Source organism: Aythya fuligula, chromosome 3, assembly GCF_009819795.1.
Source record: "Aythya fuligula isolate bAytFul2 chromosome 3, bAytFul2.pri, whole genome shotgun sequence".
In the NCBI taxonomy this organism is placed as follows: Eukaryota; Metazoa; Chordata; class Aves; order Anseriformes; family Anatidae; genus Aythya; species Aythya fuligula.
This window is the reverse complement of record NC_045561.1, coordinates 112046410-112065854: the sequence shown is the minus strand read 5'-3', so window position 1 is coordinate 112065854 and position 19445 is coordinate 112046410. Positions and strand designations below refer to the sequence as shown.

The 19445-nt window shown below is 41.6% G+C and overlaps 1 protein-coding gene across 1 annotated transcript in view; it reads right to left on the bottom strand.

The window, feature by feature from the left end:
- Positions 1-19445, bottom strand: part of EVA1A (eva-1 homolog A, regulator of programmed cell death) — a 199102-nt gene that overhangs the window by 131705 nt on the left and 47952 nt on the right. Inside the window, exons 2-3 of the mRNA XM_032183515.1 lie at positions 12578-12792; positions 1730-1853 (exon numbers count right to left, since the gene is read on the bottom strand). Coding sequence (XP_032039406.1) covers positions 1730-1853; positions 12578-12792 — 339 coding nt within the window. The remainder of the gene's footprint in view (positions 1-1729; positions 1854-12577; positions 12793-19445) is intronic.

Here is a 19445-nt window from a genome sequence, read left to right as displayed (position 1 = left end):
ATGTGTCCTGGTATCTCTGTGCAAGGCTAATCCTCACGTATTTCAAACTTTGTTATTAATCCAGTGGGTTCTGATTAAAAGTTTGCTCAGTGAATAACAGTTTCTGTCAGGTTACCCTGTTTTACCCTACAAAATTGGAGCTGTCTGAAAAAAATAATGTCTTGGGGAAATGTTTTCAAGCAACTTCCCCTGCTCTCTTTCAGGAAAATCACTTACCCAGCACACACACAAACTCTTTCTTTCCTAGCATAGCTGTAATTAGCAAAGAATGCCAAGCCATAAATATTTATGCACAGATGGGATCCTGAAGTGCCTTCAGAAGTTCAGCATGGGCCCCAATAGTCAGATTTCTCGAGTGAGCTTTGATACAAAACCTCCAGGTTTATGAGGACTTGTCAGAACACCCTGCTAATCGCTCCTGCTTCACAGAGATGCGCTTCTCAACTAACAAGGGATGTTCCAATCACTCACGAAAACCCCACAGTAAGTGCAGGTGCTTCATTACCTACTTTTCATTTGAATTCCTCACAGATCCTGCCAGATCCCTTCATTTCATTCGCACAGGTCTCTACGTGCTGGGGCAAAAAGTCTCTGCAGCTCAGTTTTTGGACGTTTTTGCTGTTGTTTCAAAGCCTTTCAGAAAGCAGATATGTTTTTCTTCCCTGTGCAAACTTTTTTTATATATTTTTCCCCAAAAAAAAAATAATTTGCTGATGTGATGCTGGAACCACATTATTTATGTCATTGAAAGGGCTTGGTCTGAAATGTCTGGACTAATAATAATGTCAGGGTCTATTCTCTGTATGAAATCAGTTTTCACCAATAGACCCGATCTGTCTCCAAACTAATGTGCCTGCTTCCAAATTGCTCAAGGAATCATGCTGAATCCCCCAGCAGAGCCAGGAATTGGCCAAGAAACTGTTGGTTGTCCCACTCCGAAACCACACTCCTCCGCAGCATGCACAATTGCACTCCCAGTACCCAGACACTGGCCCCATTTAATTTAAACACAGCTAATGAGATCCCACAAAATACAGGTTAATGTCACCCAGCCTGATCTGGAAGCAATTAAAAGCTGGATTGTGGCATGGTGTGGGCAGGTGAGTTTCTCATTGCTCAGCTCTCTTAACTGTCTGCCTCAGGCACCTGAATCCAAAATCTTCAACCACCAAGGCTGCCACTACAGGCAGAGAGGGGATAAGTCCCAGTGGGACAAGAGGGGCATCCCAGATCACGGAATGGTTTGGGTTGGAGAGGACCTTAAAGCCCATCCAGTTCCAGTCCCCTGCCATGGGCAGGGACACCTCCCACCAGCCCAGGTTGCCCAAATCCCATCCAACTTGGCCTTGAACACTTCCAGGGGCACCCACAGCTTCTCTGGGCAGCCTGTTCCTATGCCTGGAACCGGATAGGAGCTGAAGCAGCCCCCTCACTGCCGACAGCGTTGCAGGGCAGCATGAGCTAAGCCTTGGCAAAGGTTTCCACTGGCACCTGCAAAAACAATCTGCACCACAGGCTGCCAGCAGGATGGGAAGAGATGGAGCAGTAGCATAAGAGCAGTGCAACAAGTGAGGGGGAGAAGGGAAATGCACAGCACCCAGGGGTTATGTTACACTGAAAATAAAGGTGGAAGGGAACAAAAAGTCCCAGAAGGTCTCGCTGGCAAGGATGAAGCACAAAATTGTTTTGGTCTTGCCAGAGCAAACAGATTTGATGGAGAGATACTCACTTGGCCTGCACTTGTACCACACGAGGAGGTATTTGCCGGTTCCAGGGCACGGATCTGCGCCAAACAGCCGGCTATTGACAAGGAACTGGCAGCTCCGTCTGTCCTGGCACTCGTCCAGCATCTTCTGCAGCAGGGGATGCACACAGATGCGCACAAGAGACAGAAAAATGAAAGCACTTCAGTATCTCCCAAAAGGATCGTCAAATGCAGACAAGCCGGAGAAGGGCATGGCAATCCCTGCCTCCTTAACTGGCTCCAGCAATAATTGTATTACCCAGCTTAACGTGACGGGTACTAAAGGAACCAAGCGATAAAAGAGAGGAGTAAAGCTTGCACTGTTTTAATGACTGTCATTTCTTTTCCTTTAATGCATGCAAAAGGAGCCGGTCACAGAGATTTTGAAACATTCACATGCAATTTAATTGTAGTATAAGGCAGTACCAGCAGCATGTCCCAGGAAAAGCGTGACAATTAAAAACAGAGGCCCAAGCTCTGCCCACACCGTTCTGCTTTAGATTCCTCTAGAGAATCACAGTTTCAACCACAGGTTTCAAAGGAGCTCTCTTCTTGGTTATATGAAAGTTCTGGCAATAGCTGGTATTCCAATAATTAGTCGTTGTGGTGGGAATGCTGTTACATAGCCAACTGAGTCGGTTTTTAATAAGGCTCGCTCCTCTTCCCCATGCCTTTTGCTTTCCTTTTAGCTCAACTCAGCAAGGGTCTGTGAGTTGGAGGGTCCTCCCACCACCAGTATTTTGGGCCCTGGTCCTGTTTTTTCACACTGCTTTTCCTCTGGCTCTCGCTTCCCACTTGCCCATTCATAACACTCATAAAAACTCTGTCTCAGAATCCACAGGGGCAAGACATTCTGTCTCCTGCTAGAAAATAGCTTCATTAAGAAAGATTAATGATTTTTTTTAACCCTATGATCCTCCAGAGCAGAAGTGTGGGGAGGGAATATTGTTAAGTGGGGCAGTAATTAAGTTTTAAATTCAGCTGGATGACTTAGGTATACTCCTGTAGAGCCCCTACAGCGCTAAAATTACCATAATGTTTGCCTGACACACATGAACCTGTCAGAGCATTTTGAGACCGCAGAGCGAGGTAATCCAGCAGCCTCACTAAGTCCCTGCAATACAGAGCAGTGAATTCCAGTCCCAAAACAATTAATTCTTCACTTGCAATGAGTTGCTGGAAAATCCTCCCTCAGAAACTTCCTCAGACACCTCCCTATTTCCCTTTCTTGTACCCACCGCAGTATTTGGACTTTCCCACAATCTCATCCCTGTGCCATTTGCATAAATGCCACCACATGCCACCCAAATTTCTATCTTCCTCAGTGACTCTCTATCCATTTTTGAGTTCTCCCTGGACATAATTATATTATCTTTAGCATTATAACTCTGAATGTCACCCTCTGAACAACAGCTGCTCCGGTTTCAAGTGCAATTTTAAATTGCCCTATTCCACGGTTCTTTGCAACTTCCTAAGGCTTTCACTTTTGGGACTGACACATGCGAGAATTTGTGCCTACCTCAGGCCTGACCTTTATTTTAAAGTTGAAACCAAGATGATTCAGGCGTTTTCTAGAGAGCAGAGAACATGTGCTGTTATTTTTCACTCACAAATTTAATAAAATGCAAGCATCTCATTCCAAAATACAGGGCTTAGAATGGAAAGGCTGAAAAGTGAACAGTGTAGGAGATGCCTGGGAGCATTAGCCGTAGCTTGACCACCATGTTAGAATGCATAAAACCAGCATATTCCTTCCTCTAGGCTCATAGGGTTGACTGCTCACTCAGCATATGAAATTTAATTTAATGCAAAAGCCAATGAGTTGCAAAAGAATTCAAGTAAGATCTCTATGCAGACACCTCTTTTTATGTCACAAGGCAAGGAACAATTGGAGCAACTCTCGAGTGCTTCATATAGGGCGAGAAATCCTCTCCAAATCACTGCGGACCCGGAAGGATTTGCTCCTACCGCACAGCCATGACTGTGTTTACACCTAGGCACTGCTATGAATATGTAGCAAAGGGAAGGAAGGAACATCCTGAAAGTTTTCTTTCCCACAGGGAAGCGTTCTCTCCTTAAAGGCAGCAGACTCAGGTTTTTGGTCAGCAAACCTCTTCATACTGTGTGGCTGGGATTTTCAAAAGACTTCAACATTATGTAGTAGGTGTCACTAAAACCTGTGGGAAAACCACCCCAGATTTCAGCAGAGACTGAGGTCAACAAGAAGCCTCTTTGCAAATTTTGTCTCCAATGCCTAAACAGCATTTGTTCCTCTTTAATCAGAGAGAGAGAAGGAGAAAGGGAAGGGAAGGGAAGGGAAGGGAAGGGAAGGGAAGGGAAGGGAAGGGAAGGGAAGGGAAGGGAAGGGAAGGGAAGGGAAGGGAAGGGAAGGGAAGGGAAGGGAAGGGAAGGGAAGGGAAGGGAAGGGAAGGGAAGGGAAGGGAAGGGAAGGGAAGGGAAGGGAAGGGAAGGGAAGGGAAGGGAAGGGAAGGGAAGGGAAGGGAAGGGAAGGGAAGGGAAGGGAAGGGAAGGGAAGGGAAGGGAAGGGAAGGGAAGGGAAGGGAAGGGAAGGGAAGGGAAGGATCAAAAACCAAGTTACACCAGCCCTAACATTAAACTAAAAACTGGTGTATACAATTTTCACCTATCCTGGCATACACAGAAAACTTCTTCCCCATTGCTTTTGTCAGTCTTCTTAAACACCGTGCAACACAGCGACCCTGCAGAACATGTGTGACAAGATGAGATTCACACTAGCTTACAAACCAAGACTTTTAGCTTTCTGGTCCTACTCACAGAACCACACTTTCAAGCAAGATCAGAGCTTTGGCAGATACCAGATGTCGTTTCTGAAGTATTTGCAGCTGATCAGCCAGGCTGACACCAGGAAGGCTGTGGGTTTTCTTGGTAGTGAATGTCCTGAGCTCACATGGGTGTGATGAATGGCTGGAAAAAATTTGGCAATTTATCCTTTTCTCACTGTCAGTTGTAGAGATGGGAAAACACAACCACAAAAACAACTAAATAAAAAGAGGTCCATGAGCAAACTGATCTTGCATAGAAGAAGTTATAGACACACAAAATTGTCCCTGACTGGTATATACAATCATCTGTTTGGGTCAATGTCATCTGGTAGACACCCGAGTAACACAAAATAAAGTCACATTGGATATTATGTTATAAAAATCACTCCAACGGGAGAAGGTGGAGGAGGAATTCCTGTCTGGCATGAGAGAGGAGGGAAGACACATTAATTGCATTATGCCATTTTATAATTACATTTCAGTGGTAAATCAAGCCTGAGGGCTGACAGCCAGTGCTCAGGAGGGAAGCTGTGGCTGTTTAAACCCATTCCATCCTATGGCTCATGACTGAGCTAAGAATCTGCAAGATTTAGAGGAGATAAGAGAGAAAGAAATGTGAATTCAAGTAAAACAAACACTAATCTAACCCCTGTGATTTATGCCCAGGATTAATCTCACTGCAGTGACCCGGGTCTTAAAGCAAGGGCAGCCTCAAGCTCAAAACCACTAGTGGGCATTGCAGATGAAACACATTTCTCATGCTCATACTGTTGTGCTCATTAGCTAAGTAATTTCTTGTTCTTATTAGATAACAACCCTTTAAATCTGGAACTGGATGGGAACTCTGCAACAAGGCTGTCCTCAGCCATTCCCAAGGGTGCATTCATTTTTATTCTGTCTCTTCAAATCACTCAAGAAGTGCTTCCCCTACACACTTAAAATAAACCACAACTGAGCTTAACACCCAAGGCAATTAAGCTTATCTCAGTTCTTAGTGCCTTGTAGTAGTTCATAGATTTAACACGCATAGGGTGAAACTTTGGACCCATAGCAGCCAACAGTGAAACTCAATGGGAGCTGGGATTTTGCCAGAGGGCTGCTCTCTGTACAGCCTCCATCATCAAAGGAACATAAGGATGACTTCAGGGCATGTCAGTCAGGCATGAAATTACACAGAGGAACCCTACTAAATGATTGCCCAAATTGTATGTTGCTGAGCAGAGTAATTCAGGGAGCAAGCTGCATGAGTGGATCAGAGCTGTGTGCAGTCAAATGAAGATGGGCAGAGATTTGTATGAAGAATTCTACACAAGGAGATACCAGTAATCATATATATATGATAAAGCATTTATAGGTCACGTTTAGTGCAGGTATTACTATTATGGTGGAGCTAGACCAACACTTATATTGGTGCATCTCTGTGAGTTTTGCAAAAAGAAGAAGTAAATACAACAAATAAAGTAGCATTAGTTGTCCCTACAAAGCCACACAGCATGATGTGTTTGTGATTGCTTTATATCTCATTTTCTTTGAATTTTGATACAGTTCTATATAACTCTGCATGTTGATATTACCTTAAAACATACTACAAACTTAGCACTTTTAAGTTGCAAACTTATTTACAGGGCCTTCTAATTATCTGCAGGTTGCACATTCATCTCTATTCATGTGTGTAAATTATTGAAGTCCATAGAGCAAGAGGATTTTTGAAGGATCAGGAACAGGGAAGAAAGAGTACGTGAGGAAGTGAAATTGATGATATACAGGTTATATGCCTATGGCTTTATCAAACAATTTCCCAGCCTGCTCTACTGGAAAGTAATTCAGGTTTACCCAAATTACCACATTCAATCTGTGCACCAAATGAAGAAGATAACAAAGGCCCTGAATCTTGACCACTGACCTATGGGTGGTTTTAGTGCTCTGCTAGCTATCTCTTATCACTCTCCCATGGACCTTCCAGCACCTACATGGGAGTCAGCAGAAGGGAACTATGCCCATGCATTTGGTGACTTACTCTAACACACCAGACTGAAACAGAGCTGAAAATTGGGCACACATTCTGTTCCACCAGCTCTGCTATGGCAGTAGTAAACACCAACAAGGGCAGTAGGACAGGCAGCAGTGGGATTGGGATGGCAAAAGACAACCTCAAGATTCACCAGATTTCCTGTGGTAGAGCCTTGAAAGAGCCCAGAGATAGCAATTCACAAGGAGCAGAACTATGTCTAGCAGATAAAATGACCTGATAAAAGCTGCATTACAAATATTACCTAATTAACCACTACCTACGTTTCCTAACAGTGGGAAACTTAATCTGTATGTGGGGTCAACTTCAAAGGGAGAGGAGGTCTAAGTTTAAGAAATCCAAAAGGATGCATAACCAAAAGTCACGGGATTAAAAAAAGTGAAAGCTTAAAACAGAGTGGAGAAAAATCATTGAGAGCAAACCATTACACTGTCAAGCAAGGTCTTAGTAGCAATGATGGAAGCTCCGTGACTTGGAAAGTTTAAATTTAGAGTAAACAAAGCATTAGGAGGCTTACACCCCAGGGAGCAGTCCTGCCTCATCAGGGAGACAGGCTGCATCGGCCACCTCTGCCTCCAGTGCCCCTCCTTCTGCGGCACGTAATCACGCTGCTCTGACGAGCTATTTCAGTCAAGCCAAAGATTTCAAAGATACAGCAATTTAGAGATTATCTATGACCTCTGCATCAAGCTTGTCTTCTATTTGCAAATAATTAGCTGGGGGGGATGCTTGCCAGACAGCTGTATTTCAGCCATTGTAAGCTTCATGAATGAAGCTTCACTCATTCTGTGATTTTTAAGAGCAACTTTGGCACCACATTAACTTCTTCTGGACCCTAAACTCACTGCTCATGAGCCTCTGCAAAACAACCAGCATAGTCTGATTTAGAGTTGCCCAAACTGCTCTTCAATTCTGGTATTTCTAAAACTGAAACTTTATTTTTTCAGATTGTCTGTAAGTCCTGGAGATCTTCTAATGTGCAGTATGAGGAGGAACACTGGGTTTTCTTCCCAGTGGTACTGATGGCCATGTGGTCTGGTGTAAATTATTCTTCTATTCTGTTACGTTTCCTCCTCTTTCCCCTTGACCATCGTCATCTTATAGATTCAGAGACATGGGGAAGGACCCTTTCTCTGAGTCTATGTAGTGCTGCTACAGCAGGACCCTGATTCCTGTTAAGGACTCTTAGGGCTGGTACATCCATGGGACTGTACTGTGTCCTGGGGCAGGGCACGACCAGCAACACCATTGTTGTCTTCAAAAAAAAGCCAGAGCACTTAAATCATTTTCCTCCACTTTGTATTTTAATTTCCCATGATGTTAAGCCAGAATACTACAGGAAAAAACCCTCTTCAGTAACTCACACACCTTCCAACTCCATCACTTTGTGACCAACAACAGGCCCATGCTTTGAAAGTCAAGCAGCTACTGGAAAGTTTATCTCATCTTTTCATCACCAAAGAGGTCAGCTCCCTTTGATTTCTATAACAGAAACATCCCTATTCTTTAAAAAAGAAGGGGTAAGAAGGGCTTCGGGACTCGTGGTTAGCATGCAAGGAATCTGCTCCCTTTTGTAGGGCTGTCTCACAGGCTGCTAGAGTGACAGTGGGAGATGGTGGCAGCAAAGGTGTCGTGTGTCTGGCTTAAAGCACAAAAGGAAATACCACATCAGCAGCACTAGTGATTCTTGTCACCAGCAGCTGGTTGTCCTGGAGAGTGTTGAAAGAGACCCAGGCCACAGGCTGTGCCTAAACTCCCTCCCCAGCCCACTTAATCTTTATAACAAGATGCAGGGCTTGGCTCCAGAGCACCTTCTAAGCACAGCCCTCTTGGAGACACAAGTTGCATGGTAAAACATTTCCTGCCGATTCCAGGACATGTATCTGTGAAGGCAGAAGCTAACTTTCAATGTCTCTGATAAATATCTGGAAGCTGAAACAACAGAAAAATGCATCTCCACGGCTTTTTATTTTCCTCCTCAATAAGCTTTGCTCCAGGGCTTTCTCTTTTCCTTCTACATAAGCTTTGGTTGTACTTTTATGATAATTTACCAAAATGAAAATCTTGCAGATAATCTGCTGCAAAGTGTAATCTAGTTTTCTGGTAATAAGCAATAATTTTAAGCCAATCATTAAACATTCTCCCTGAGTTGTGTATTGCTGAAACCCAGGATACATGAATCCAGAAATGAGAAGCTGTGGAAAGCTTTATAAACAAGGCACTCCCAACCTCCTCCTCTTCAGGTGAGCAGCTTCAAATATAGCTTCAAACATACCTGTGCCCCGTGTATGTTTGCAGGCACAAGTTGTGTTTAGGTATCTCACCAAACAGATTCACTTATCAGTAGACACTTATCAGCAGACGATGCAGAATGCAGAGCAGTAACACTCCTCTTTCTTCTCTGTGCCAACTTTTATGTGTTTGTCTGAATAAACATAACTGCCACTGTATCTGTTTATTAGCTTCCAGATTTACGCAAAAGGCAAGATCTCATAGGATCCCCATAGAATTAATCTATGGGCCAGATGCCCCCACAGAAGCAAAGTGCAAATACGTGTGGTAGTGTGACAGATGAGAAAACCACAGATCTCCAAATCTCCTTGGAATAAAAGCTCTCTCCAGATGTTCCCCAGCTGTGCAGCAATTTAACGTAGCTCCTTCTCTATACCCTCACACACCAAAAAATCAGACATTTCATGGATTAAAAATGGGCTTGCTCAGCTCTACCTGTGTGACATGGGATTACGGGGCAGGAGAAAACTCCACTGTGAAAGCCCAATGCATTGATCTGCCAAAAACCTTCAAGCTCTCTGATTAGGTTGCATGCTCAGACCAATTGCACCTGCACAATTGCTCAAAAGGGATCAAGGTATGTGTGAGTCACAACTCATTGCAATGATACCAACACAAATAGGACCATGCCAATGCAGCTCTTTTTTCAAATCCACCAAGGCAGAGCTTCAGATGTTCCTCTTCTGTGACCCCATCCTGCCCTCCTGGCTGGGATTAGGACACTTTTCTCTTTTGCCTCCCAGCGACGAATAACTTCAGCAGGACTCTACAGGCAAAGTACAGAAGAGAACATACCAGCCCAGACTGTAGATAACAGCATTAGAGCACAAAATAAGCTCCTAGTATTAAAGGGTGTGTAGGAGTTTTCTACACTCCCATCTTTAAATTATCTCAAAGATGCTTCATTAATACAGCAGAAATCTCTCTTTTCTTCCTGCAATATATCTCATGTGACTTGTGCTAATTCTGGGTTCCCCTGTTTAACAGAGTGGAATAGGGTTAGGAGGATGTTTATAAAGCAAATAATGTCTGACTTTCAACACAACTTTATTTTGTTGTTCTGATCTCTCCATATGTGTGACTTGATCTAAAAGCTAACAGGAGACAAACCACATTAAAACTGAAATCCCAGACTGAATGTCCAAATTCTTTGTGCGTTTGAAAATCTCCCACTGAATCCAACATTATGGTGTTAGAATCACAGAAATGTGCACAGTTTGGGGTCACTGCCTTCATGTCTTGGACACACTCTCCCAAGTGGTCTGCATTTCATTTCAAATAAAAACAAGTGACTAAAGCAAGGGATCCTGGCAGCCAGCCTGCTAAGGCTGAATTAGCAGTGGTTGTCTCAGAGTAATCAACTCTTTCTTTTCCCTTTTTAACATAGAAAGTATGTCTGAACTGGACATTTAGAGGGGACAGAGCTTCTAAATGAGAATTAACTGTTATTTACAGGTAGTGCTTGCAGGGAATAGTATTTGTAACTGTCCTTCACAATCCCCCAGGCCAATCTCCAGAACAGCAATAAATTTATACAGTCATGGGCTCGATTAGACATCGTAATTTTATATACTTAATTTTGGAAGTGTTTAGTTTAGCTGGCTTTTTAAATTAGTGCCAATCAGAACACATATACAATGGTCCTCTTTATAGCAGCCATATAAGTGAGTTTCAAAACCACAAGAATACATGCAATTTTCTTGTCTACAATTTTCTTGTCTATGTCCAATTTTCCTACATACATGCATTTCCTACCAGCTAGCTGCAGGCAGCTTGCCATTCAGCTTGTGGAGTTTTTGGCTTTACATTCAGAGAGGCATCACCCCCTCCAGGACTAGGAAAGAAGACAAGATCCAGCTCTGGCATTTGGACTCATCCTACCCTGGCCAGACACCGCATACTGAGGTATCAAAGCCGGATTTAGAAGCACCAGAGAGGCACTGTGAATATTTTCCAAAGAGACTCAGGAGGTTGCCAATGGTCCCCTAACAAACTTGTGGCAGAACAGAGAATGTTCTTCTAGCAGGTATGCATCCCCCCAAAATGGGCAAATAGGCATGTCCTGGTCTTAGTCAAGTAACAAACTTATCGTACAAAGATCTGCTGCAAGAATGCCTACAGGAAACACAACTCTCACTCTGATAAATAGGGGGAGCTGTACTTACAAGCACCTTAAGAACCTATGCAAAGCTAATGGGTAACAGCTCTGAGGACATAAGAAGATATGTAGATAAAGGTCGCTTAAATCCCTCCTGCATATAAAACTATGGCATGAGAAGCCAAAGACTACATCTTCCTTTTTCTCTAGTTCTTCCAGATGTCTTAAGTGGGTCACTCACCCACAAAGGATGAGTCTATATACACAGGTATCAATCATGCTATCAAATTGAATGTTTCAAGCAAATTTATCAGTAAATAAATAAAAGAAAGAAGGGAAGGTTGGCCTCTGCCAAAGTCTTCAGTCCATGTTCTCCCACCTTAAACAACATGACTGCCTCATCTGTTGTATTAAAAGCTTTCGTTATCATATCTGGGAAAACTTCCCACTGATAAGGATGACATCTTCCCATACTACAACTCAGACATTTGATGTGCAGTGGAACTATTAAGAGGGCAGCTGCAAATCAGTCAGCTCAAGGGTTACATTACAGGCAAACTCCAACCCTGTGCAATTTCTTAAGAATTTACCACCAACATTTGGAAGCCAAAGCACTCATATCTACTTTAAAAAATGCTGTAAACTCTTCTTAAAAAGTCCTGGATGCAAGAGGGAAAAGTGATGTGGGAAACACTGGCCTTTAGCCAAATTATAAAAGAAATGATTCACTAGCCCTGTAGGTTCACTAATCTAGTTCTGCCGTAAATTTTTATTATGAGTCATTATTGATTCATAGCCATAAACACACAGGGTGCTTAAGAAAAGTTGAGGTCTTTGCCCAAAGATTTTCACAGTCCCAAGTCCTGCACTTGGAAAGAGTTGGGCTTTCTTATACATCTGGGAGCAGACTCTACTCATCTCAACATCAGCCAGTTTGTGCTTCTAATTTTAGTTGCCCTTATTGACAGTTGACTAACACTGGCACCTTCCAAATAATACTTTGAATTGCTGAAGTCACGTATGCTCTTGGGAGGATACATATTGCCAACAACCCCTACACAAATGGACAGAGGTGATTAACTACTACAGATGCTTGGGAGATTACAAGCTTAAGTGATGTGTGATCACTTATGGTGGCCTAAGAGCCAAATGAGTCAGGAGAAGAAGTAATGTTAAGGACTCTCACTGGGTTTCAAGTTACTAAAGTAAAAGCCTTTTGAAACAGAATCATTTCTGAACTTAAGAAAAAAAAAATCTAAATATGTTAAAAAAGCTACCCATTGGGCAGGAGAACTATAAAAAATAAATCTTTAAACACAGTCCAAACATAATTTGGTCTTGCAGTGTACTTGTTTTTCAACCTCATTTCTGAACTGTTATTGACTAGGACTGTCGGAAAATTAAGAAATGCATTAGCAACAAAATCTAATTCAGTTCTGTCTAAACTACAAAGATGAATCACCCACCAAGCTCAGTGGGATGTCATTGTTCCCGTGCTGGGTAGCACTGCTCAATGCAGAGCTATGCAGGACCAACAGAGACAGCTGCTGCCTGGCCTGAGAAAAAAAAAAAAAATCCAAAATGAACAGATGCAATTTATCATGCAATACCTGAAGGGAAGTGCCAACTGAACAGTCAACGTCTTCCTTAATTAAAGTTGCATAGGAGTGGGGATAGCGAGAGGGACACATCTGATGACTTGGTACAATTCGGCCATAAAAAGAAGACTGGATGCTGATGGTGGTTCTGTGAGGACATCTCAGGGAGATGTATTCTCCATCACAGGCATGGTCAGTGTAATTCTTTAGTACTTGTGATATGTAACCTGCAAAAGAACATGACAAAAAACATCATTAGTGACAGTTAATTTTTAGATGATTTACAATAATGCAGTCTAACAAACACACAACTAAACCCATGAGGGATGTAGAATTTATTACTCATCTCACACATGGGAAAAGAAGATAGACAGTGACACAGAGAGAGAAAGAGAGAGGCTGGATGATTTGGCCTTCAGCCATGTTATATATCCTTAGAGGAAGAAATATTCAGATGCTCCAAACTCTTCGCCTGCTCATACTACTTATTTATATTGATACAGATATCAAGTTTACAGGAAATGCAGCTAAGCCAGACTCATCATTTAGACCACATCTAGATACTGCATGTGATTTCTGGTCCCCCAGTGCAAGACAGACATCAATAAACTAGAGGGAGTTCAGCCATGGGTCACTGAGATGGTCGGGAGCTGGAGCACTAGCCCTGTAAGAAGAAGCTGGTTCAGCCTCTGAAGAAGGAAAACTAATAGCAACCTGCCAATATCTACAGGGAGGTTAGCAAGGAGATGGAGCCAAACCCTCCACAGGGGCATATGGTGGAAGAACATCAAGAACAAATCAAAACAAGAATGTTTCAGTCTGGGTATACAGAGCAACTTTTTCACTGTCAGAACAGTCCATCAGTGGAGCAGGTTACCAGAAAGGCTACACAGTCTCCTTCCTTAGAGGTTTTCAAGACTTTACTTGATAAAGCTCCGAGCAAATTGGTCTGACCTCGTAGTTGACCCTGCTTTGAGTAGGAAGTTAGACAATCAAAGTCTCTTCCAACCTCGATTTTCCTGGGATCCTATGACAATGGGCAAGAAAGTCCCAGACCTGGAGCCACTAAGGGGAACATTTGGTGTGAGCACTTACAGTTGGTTGTATGAGGGCCTGTGCCATCACAGCACACCAGTCATACCTCTGATCTCTCTTCATAATATACTGTTTTAATTTTCTGGTTACATCTTCTATTCTAGGCCTTTTGACACAAAACCTTTTCCTTCTCCCCAGTTCTGCAAAAGTACAATAAAGTTAGAAGAAAAACCTTACGCAGAACCAAATCTCTTCTGTTTGCACAGGATGGCATTATCAACAATAATAAAGTTGTTAATGAAAATAAAGCATGGTGACAAAGCCTCATTAAAGTTATGATGAGCTAAAAGCTGATTACTCTCAGGTTTCCATGGCAACTGCCAAATAGCTCCTGATTTTGCCGCACTCAAGCCTGAGGGGAAATCTCTGTGGTGTTGATATAAAGACATCTGTGCAGGGAACTCTGCAGCATGTTCAAGTGCAGCACCAGCTACAGTCCCCTCAACCCCAAAGGTTTTTTCCTCTCTACACTGAGTTTGGAATTCCCTTCCCACCACTGACCACTAACACAAGTCTACCAGCAGCAATCACACAATACCCTGTCTCTGTCTTCCTGTACCTCTTTTTTCAAAGGTAGAGTAAAGAGTAATGACAAGACCATCAAGAGAAACACATAATACTTGGACAGAGTCCTAAAATGGAACCTGACATATATCTTAGACTTGTTTTCTAAGAAAATGGCAGAAATGTGATTCTCATCTTGGTGGCCCATAACCATACAATAACTTGGGCTGGTACCTCTGCAAGTCATTTTGTCCTACCTTCTGCTCAATGCAGGGCCACTTTATACCAGACTGCCCAGTGCCTAGTCCAGTGAAGTTCTGAATATCTCCGAGGATGGGGCTTCCACAGCCTCTCTGGGTAACCTGTGCCAACGCCTAACAGTCAAGATTAATCAGTCATAATGATTACTTATTGCCTCTGGTTCTGTCATTATGCATTTCAGAGAAAAGTCTGGTTTCATTTCTTCTACAACCCCTTTAGATCCTGGCAAACAGTAATTAGATTCCACTCTCTTTATTCTTTAGTTCTCCAAGATGAACAGACAAACTCCCTCAGTCTCTTATTGCCTATCACATGCTCCAGTACCCTAGCCTTCTTAGCAGCTAGAGAGACTCTCTCCTGATTGTCAATGTCTTTGTTATACCAAGAGGCCAGATTGGTATGCAGTTACCTTTCCTTGCTGTAAGGTGCACTGCTTACTCACGTTTGCCAGCATGTTCTCCAGGACTGTCATGACTATGCAGACAGGGAAGCACAATTCATGTGGTTTGAGAGAATTCATGTGGCTTCCTGAGAATCATTTCAATGTCAACTTGAGCTATCCTTGTATATGCATCTGAAGGCTATCTTTACTTCACTAAATTAAACACTCCCAGGGCCTTTTCTCTGGCCCCAAGGCCATAACCAGCAAATTCCTCTAATGTTCCAAAATAGTATAACCTCATCCAGATCTCTTATCAGGAACAGTTTTTTATTCATACTAAACACTGAAACCTTGCCTAGGAGTCGTGTGAGAGAATACTGGTCCAAGGGAATTTTGAGGTGCCTGGAGCAACTATAATAATTGTTCTTAGCAATAATCAACACACAGTAATTTAACTGAGACGTTTAAGTTTTGCTTATGAAGGCTAGATTCTCTGCTTTCTCTAAATTTTAGCCTGTAGTTCTCATTTAGCAATTTTGCTGCTGCAATGCCTTAAGGTGTGTACCAAATAGCTATTTATACAAATCACATACTAATTTAAAAGTCCCTAGGGCAGCATTTGCTTATAAGAAGACTGACACAGTCCTAATAATTAGAGTAAGTGACAGAGCAGCATCAGATCAGGAAAAAGCACTACTTTAGTGCAATTATATCATTTGATCAAAGAAGTGCTCTGGGGATAAAATAAACTACTGGAATGCATTTCCTTTCCCAGTTGGTAGAATACAAACTCTGTGTGATGCTGTACACCTAGTCCTGGAGTCAGATCAGCTCTGCTCCCTTACAAGTGAGGTAACCATACAAGTTGGGCAACAGGAAAAGCAAACAAATATATATATATATATATATATATACACATGTATATACACGTATATATAAAAGTAGCTCTCACTTTTCACATTACTCCAGTGCATTAGAACTTTTCCCCAAAGCTGACCTCCCTGTTAGAAATACAGCCAAAGCGCAGGCAAGACAGCACTGGCTCCTCTAAATATTCAATTATTCTGTGAGAAGTGCTATCCTACACCACGCCTTTCATAGTACCAATTCAGGATCAGGGAAGGTTTCAACCCCTGCAATTAGTGCAGATCAATTGTTGAAACAACTCCTTCCTCTCCTTTTCCATCAGCAATCTCAAAATAACTTGAGCTCATTCAGGCTCAAGATATTGAATGGCTTGAATGCTTTGATGGTGACTGAGTAATGATAAACAAAGGACAATGCCTGAAACATCTGGCACTGACCACTATGAGAAGATACTGGATTAGAAACGGACATGATCAGGGATGACACCATGTCCTTCAAAGAGCAAAAGGAACAGGCTGTAGAGAGTTAATGCTCTGTGTTTTTCTCTTTAAATGCCAAATTTGCTTTATATTCATTGGCAGTTCTTTTGAAAATGTTGGCATTTCTTTATCCGTCGATTCATGTTTCAGTAAACCAAAATCTAAGTTGTTTTCAGCATTCCTGCTGGGTTTTAGGTGACAGGTATCCAGTGACCAACATGTGGTACCAGGGAGGGAACTACAGGAAGGCTCTTTACTGAGTGAAGTGCATAAACATGTAGCCAAGGGCAGGTGTTTGAAGACTTCAATGGCACTTGTATACCAAAGCAAGAAGCACTTCATAAATACAAAAGGAATAGCTTACAGAGCCCTGACTCTTTCCTGGCAAGCATGCAAAAAATCTTTTTTGATGGCTGCAAGAGCATATTTTTGTTTAGTAAAATGATACAGCAGATCACCAATCAGCTATTCACAGACCACAGAATGACAGTCGAGAAACTGAGATGAAAAAGGTATTATTGAATGATGTTATAATTCCCCATCAAGTAAATTTCCCTGCATTATTATCTGAAATAGAAGCTACAGCCTTCCAAGTGTCCACTTCAGACACAGATACAGCAGGCTTTTACTGAAAATGGGTCCTTTCTTCATCCTCAAATTCTGGGATGTGAAATCACCATTGCTGTATCTAGGACGTGAAGGCAAGCAACATTTCAGCTGTATGGCCACAGTAAAATCTACTCTGTTTTTTTTTTCATGGTTTGTCCTGGGGTGAAAGTGACATTAATTCTCATGATTTTATCAGGAAATTTTCTGGTGATTCACTCATTAGCCTGTCTAGGGAGGACAATGTTAGAGCAGGCAGCAATTTGAACTTTTCTTTAAAATATATATTTCATCCTGAAAGCATGCTAAAAACATAGAAGACAACTAAAGCATTAGGCCAAACAAAACTTTCCAAAATGCTATACATTTTTAAAATCTGAGATAACGAAAAACAGATGTCAAAATCCTTTGGGTTTAGTACTTCTCTTTTTTTTTTTTTAAGGACTGTGACGAGGACATGGAATCTTTGCTGGTAGGCTTTCATACTCCCAAAGTAAAGCAATCTGGAGGAGTCGTGCTAAACTTCTCGATTTAAAAGGCCAATGTCATTACTAAAGCAGAGATTTACACTCTGAGGACAGTGTGTTTTATATCACAAAAATGATAGATCATATTTTCCTCTGACAAGAAGGAAATGTTTCTTTCAAACACTGCTTGCAATTTGTTTTTTCTAAGACCAAAGTTTGATTCCTATCAGTCATCAGCAATTACTCTCCAGTACTCACCAAACACAGCCCTTAGCGCTGACTGTAACTCTATCTCACCCAGTAACGTCAGTTCCCAAGAAACATTTTCACCATTGCCTCTTCAGGGAATTGTTGCTCAGTTCTCATCCAAGAGCCACTTCTAAGCCTTAATACATATATGGACTACAGAAGAACAGTTTCATAAAGAATTATATAGGTACTGCAAATCTAAATATCATCCTTCACTTACTCTTACAGAGCTACAATCCTGCCTTTTTGAAACCAAAGCAACTGATGGAGCAGTTCACAAAAGCATAGATACAAGAACTTTCCTGCAAACCAGATGTACTTATACATATATCTTAATTAACCATGGTTGTTTAAAAATGGTAAGACCTCTTCTGCTGCTTCTACTAAAATAGTTTTGCTTGACAAGGACCATAGCAACACATCATCTCACCAGTCATCAAAAGACAAACTTCACTTTCCCCAGGGAATATCTCAGTCTGTGTGTGTCACAGGAATGGACCCAACCACAATAAAATTTATTCTTTGTACACTTTTGATATGATTAAAATCTTTTAATAAATAACAAGGAAATTTAAAGGATTTTAATGACCAAATGAACTACCACACATAATTCAACCCAGAGAACTTTGTGCATCAAGCCATATCTCGGCTACAATAATGTCTTTTTAAAATACCCAATTTTGAGCATTTGTAGTTATGAATAAAGAATTGTATACATATAATTAAGAAAAATAAATGACATGAACAAAGATCTTTATCCTTAGAAGTGATTTCCCATTATCTGAAACAAATGAAGTTGACACAATTAACTGTGTTCATTAACAAAATATTTCTTTGTTTGTGGTGTACAGTGATTTTAGTTTCTTTTTCATTATTATTAATATCTATATTGCTTTTTAACTACCTAATGTGATTTTCTTCTAGTTTCCTCAGCTTCCCTGTGGATATTTTTGTGACTGAATATGAAACAGAACTTTCTTCCAGAAGCCTTAATCAGATAGCTTTCTGGAGCTCAGGCTGCCCCTACACCAGGCTTTTTTCAGATAAATATGGACTGTAGAATTTCACCTTATTCTTTATATGCAGAACACCAATACTGCTAACATCTCACTGAAACAGTGCGAAACCAGTGGAATAGAATAACACACCACTAGGATAGGCAAACAGGGCTGAAACGTGACCCCTGTTGAGGTTTGAAGCCAGAACGAGTAACTCAATGAGTGCATTTCATACCAGGCAGTACTGATAATCCCGTGGTTGCAGCAGTAACAGCAACTCTCTCAAATCACAGGGAAGCCTAGTATGGACAAGTAGGGTTTGTTTTGCTTTGTTCATAATACTGGAGATTAAAACTTGCTATTACAGACCTTCTACAGAGAGATTTGCTTTCATTTCGGCTACTTCCCCCAGCCCTTTCACCTTTCAGATACCACACAGCACAAGAAAAGTTTGAACGTCTTGTAAGCATACTTGGGAAAATATTTTCATTTGAAGTCAACACTTCCTTGCACACTATCTGATCTTCTGTATGGCAACTGCAGCTCCAAACAGTATCCGGTGTTAACTTAGAAAAACTGCTTTAAAGCAAGAGTGAATTTAGAACCGCGGCTAAGTGCCAGTATTTCAAGGCTAAACAAGGTAACACTTTGTAAATGCTGAACAGTATTTCATAGGTCTCCTTGGGTTTGCATAAGGATGAGAAGGTAATGGAAAGTAGATTGGGGAGGACGAGGGGTGACTGGAATTAAAACGTGGTTTTAAACTCCACAGGCTTGAATCTAAAACAGATACTAGTAAATATTATTCCTATTTATTCCCTTAAACTTTCTAACTGAAAACTCATATAGAATTTAATAAAGTACTACACAGCCCATTCAAAGGCTCTTGGAAGAACTCCAGACAATTTAACAAGCAACTTTTGGGGTTTAGAACTTTAAAGAATTCCTCTAAAAATTCAATGCAGAAATCTT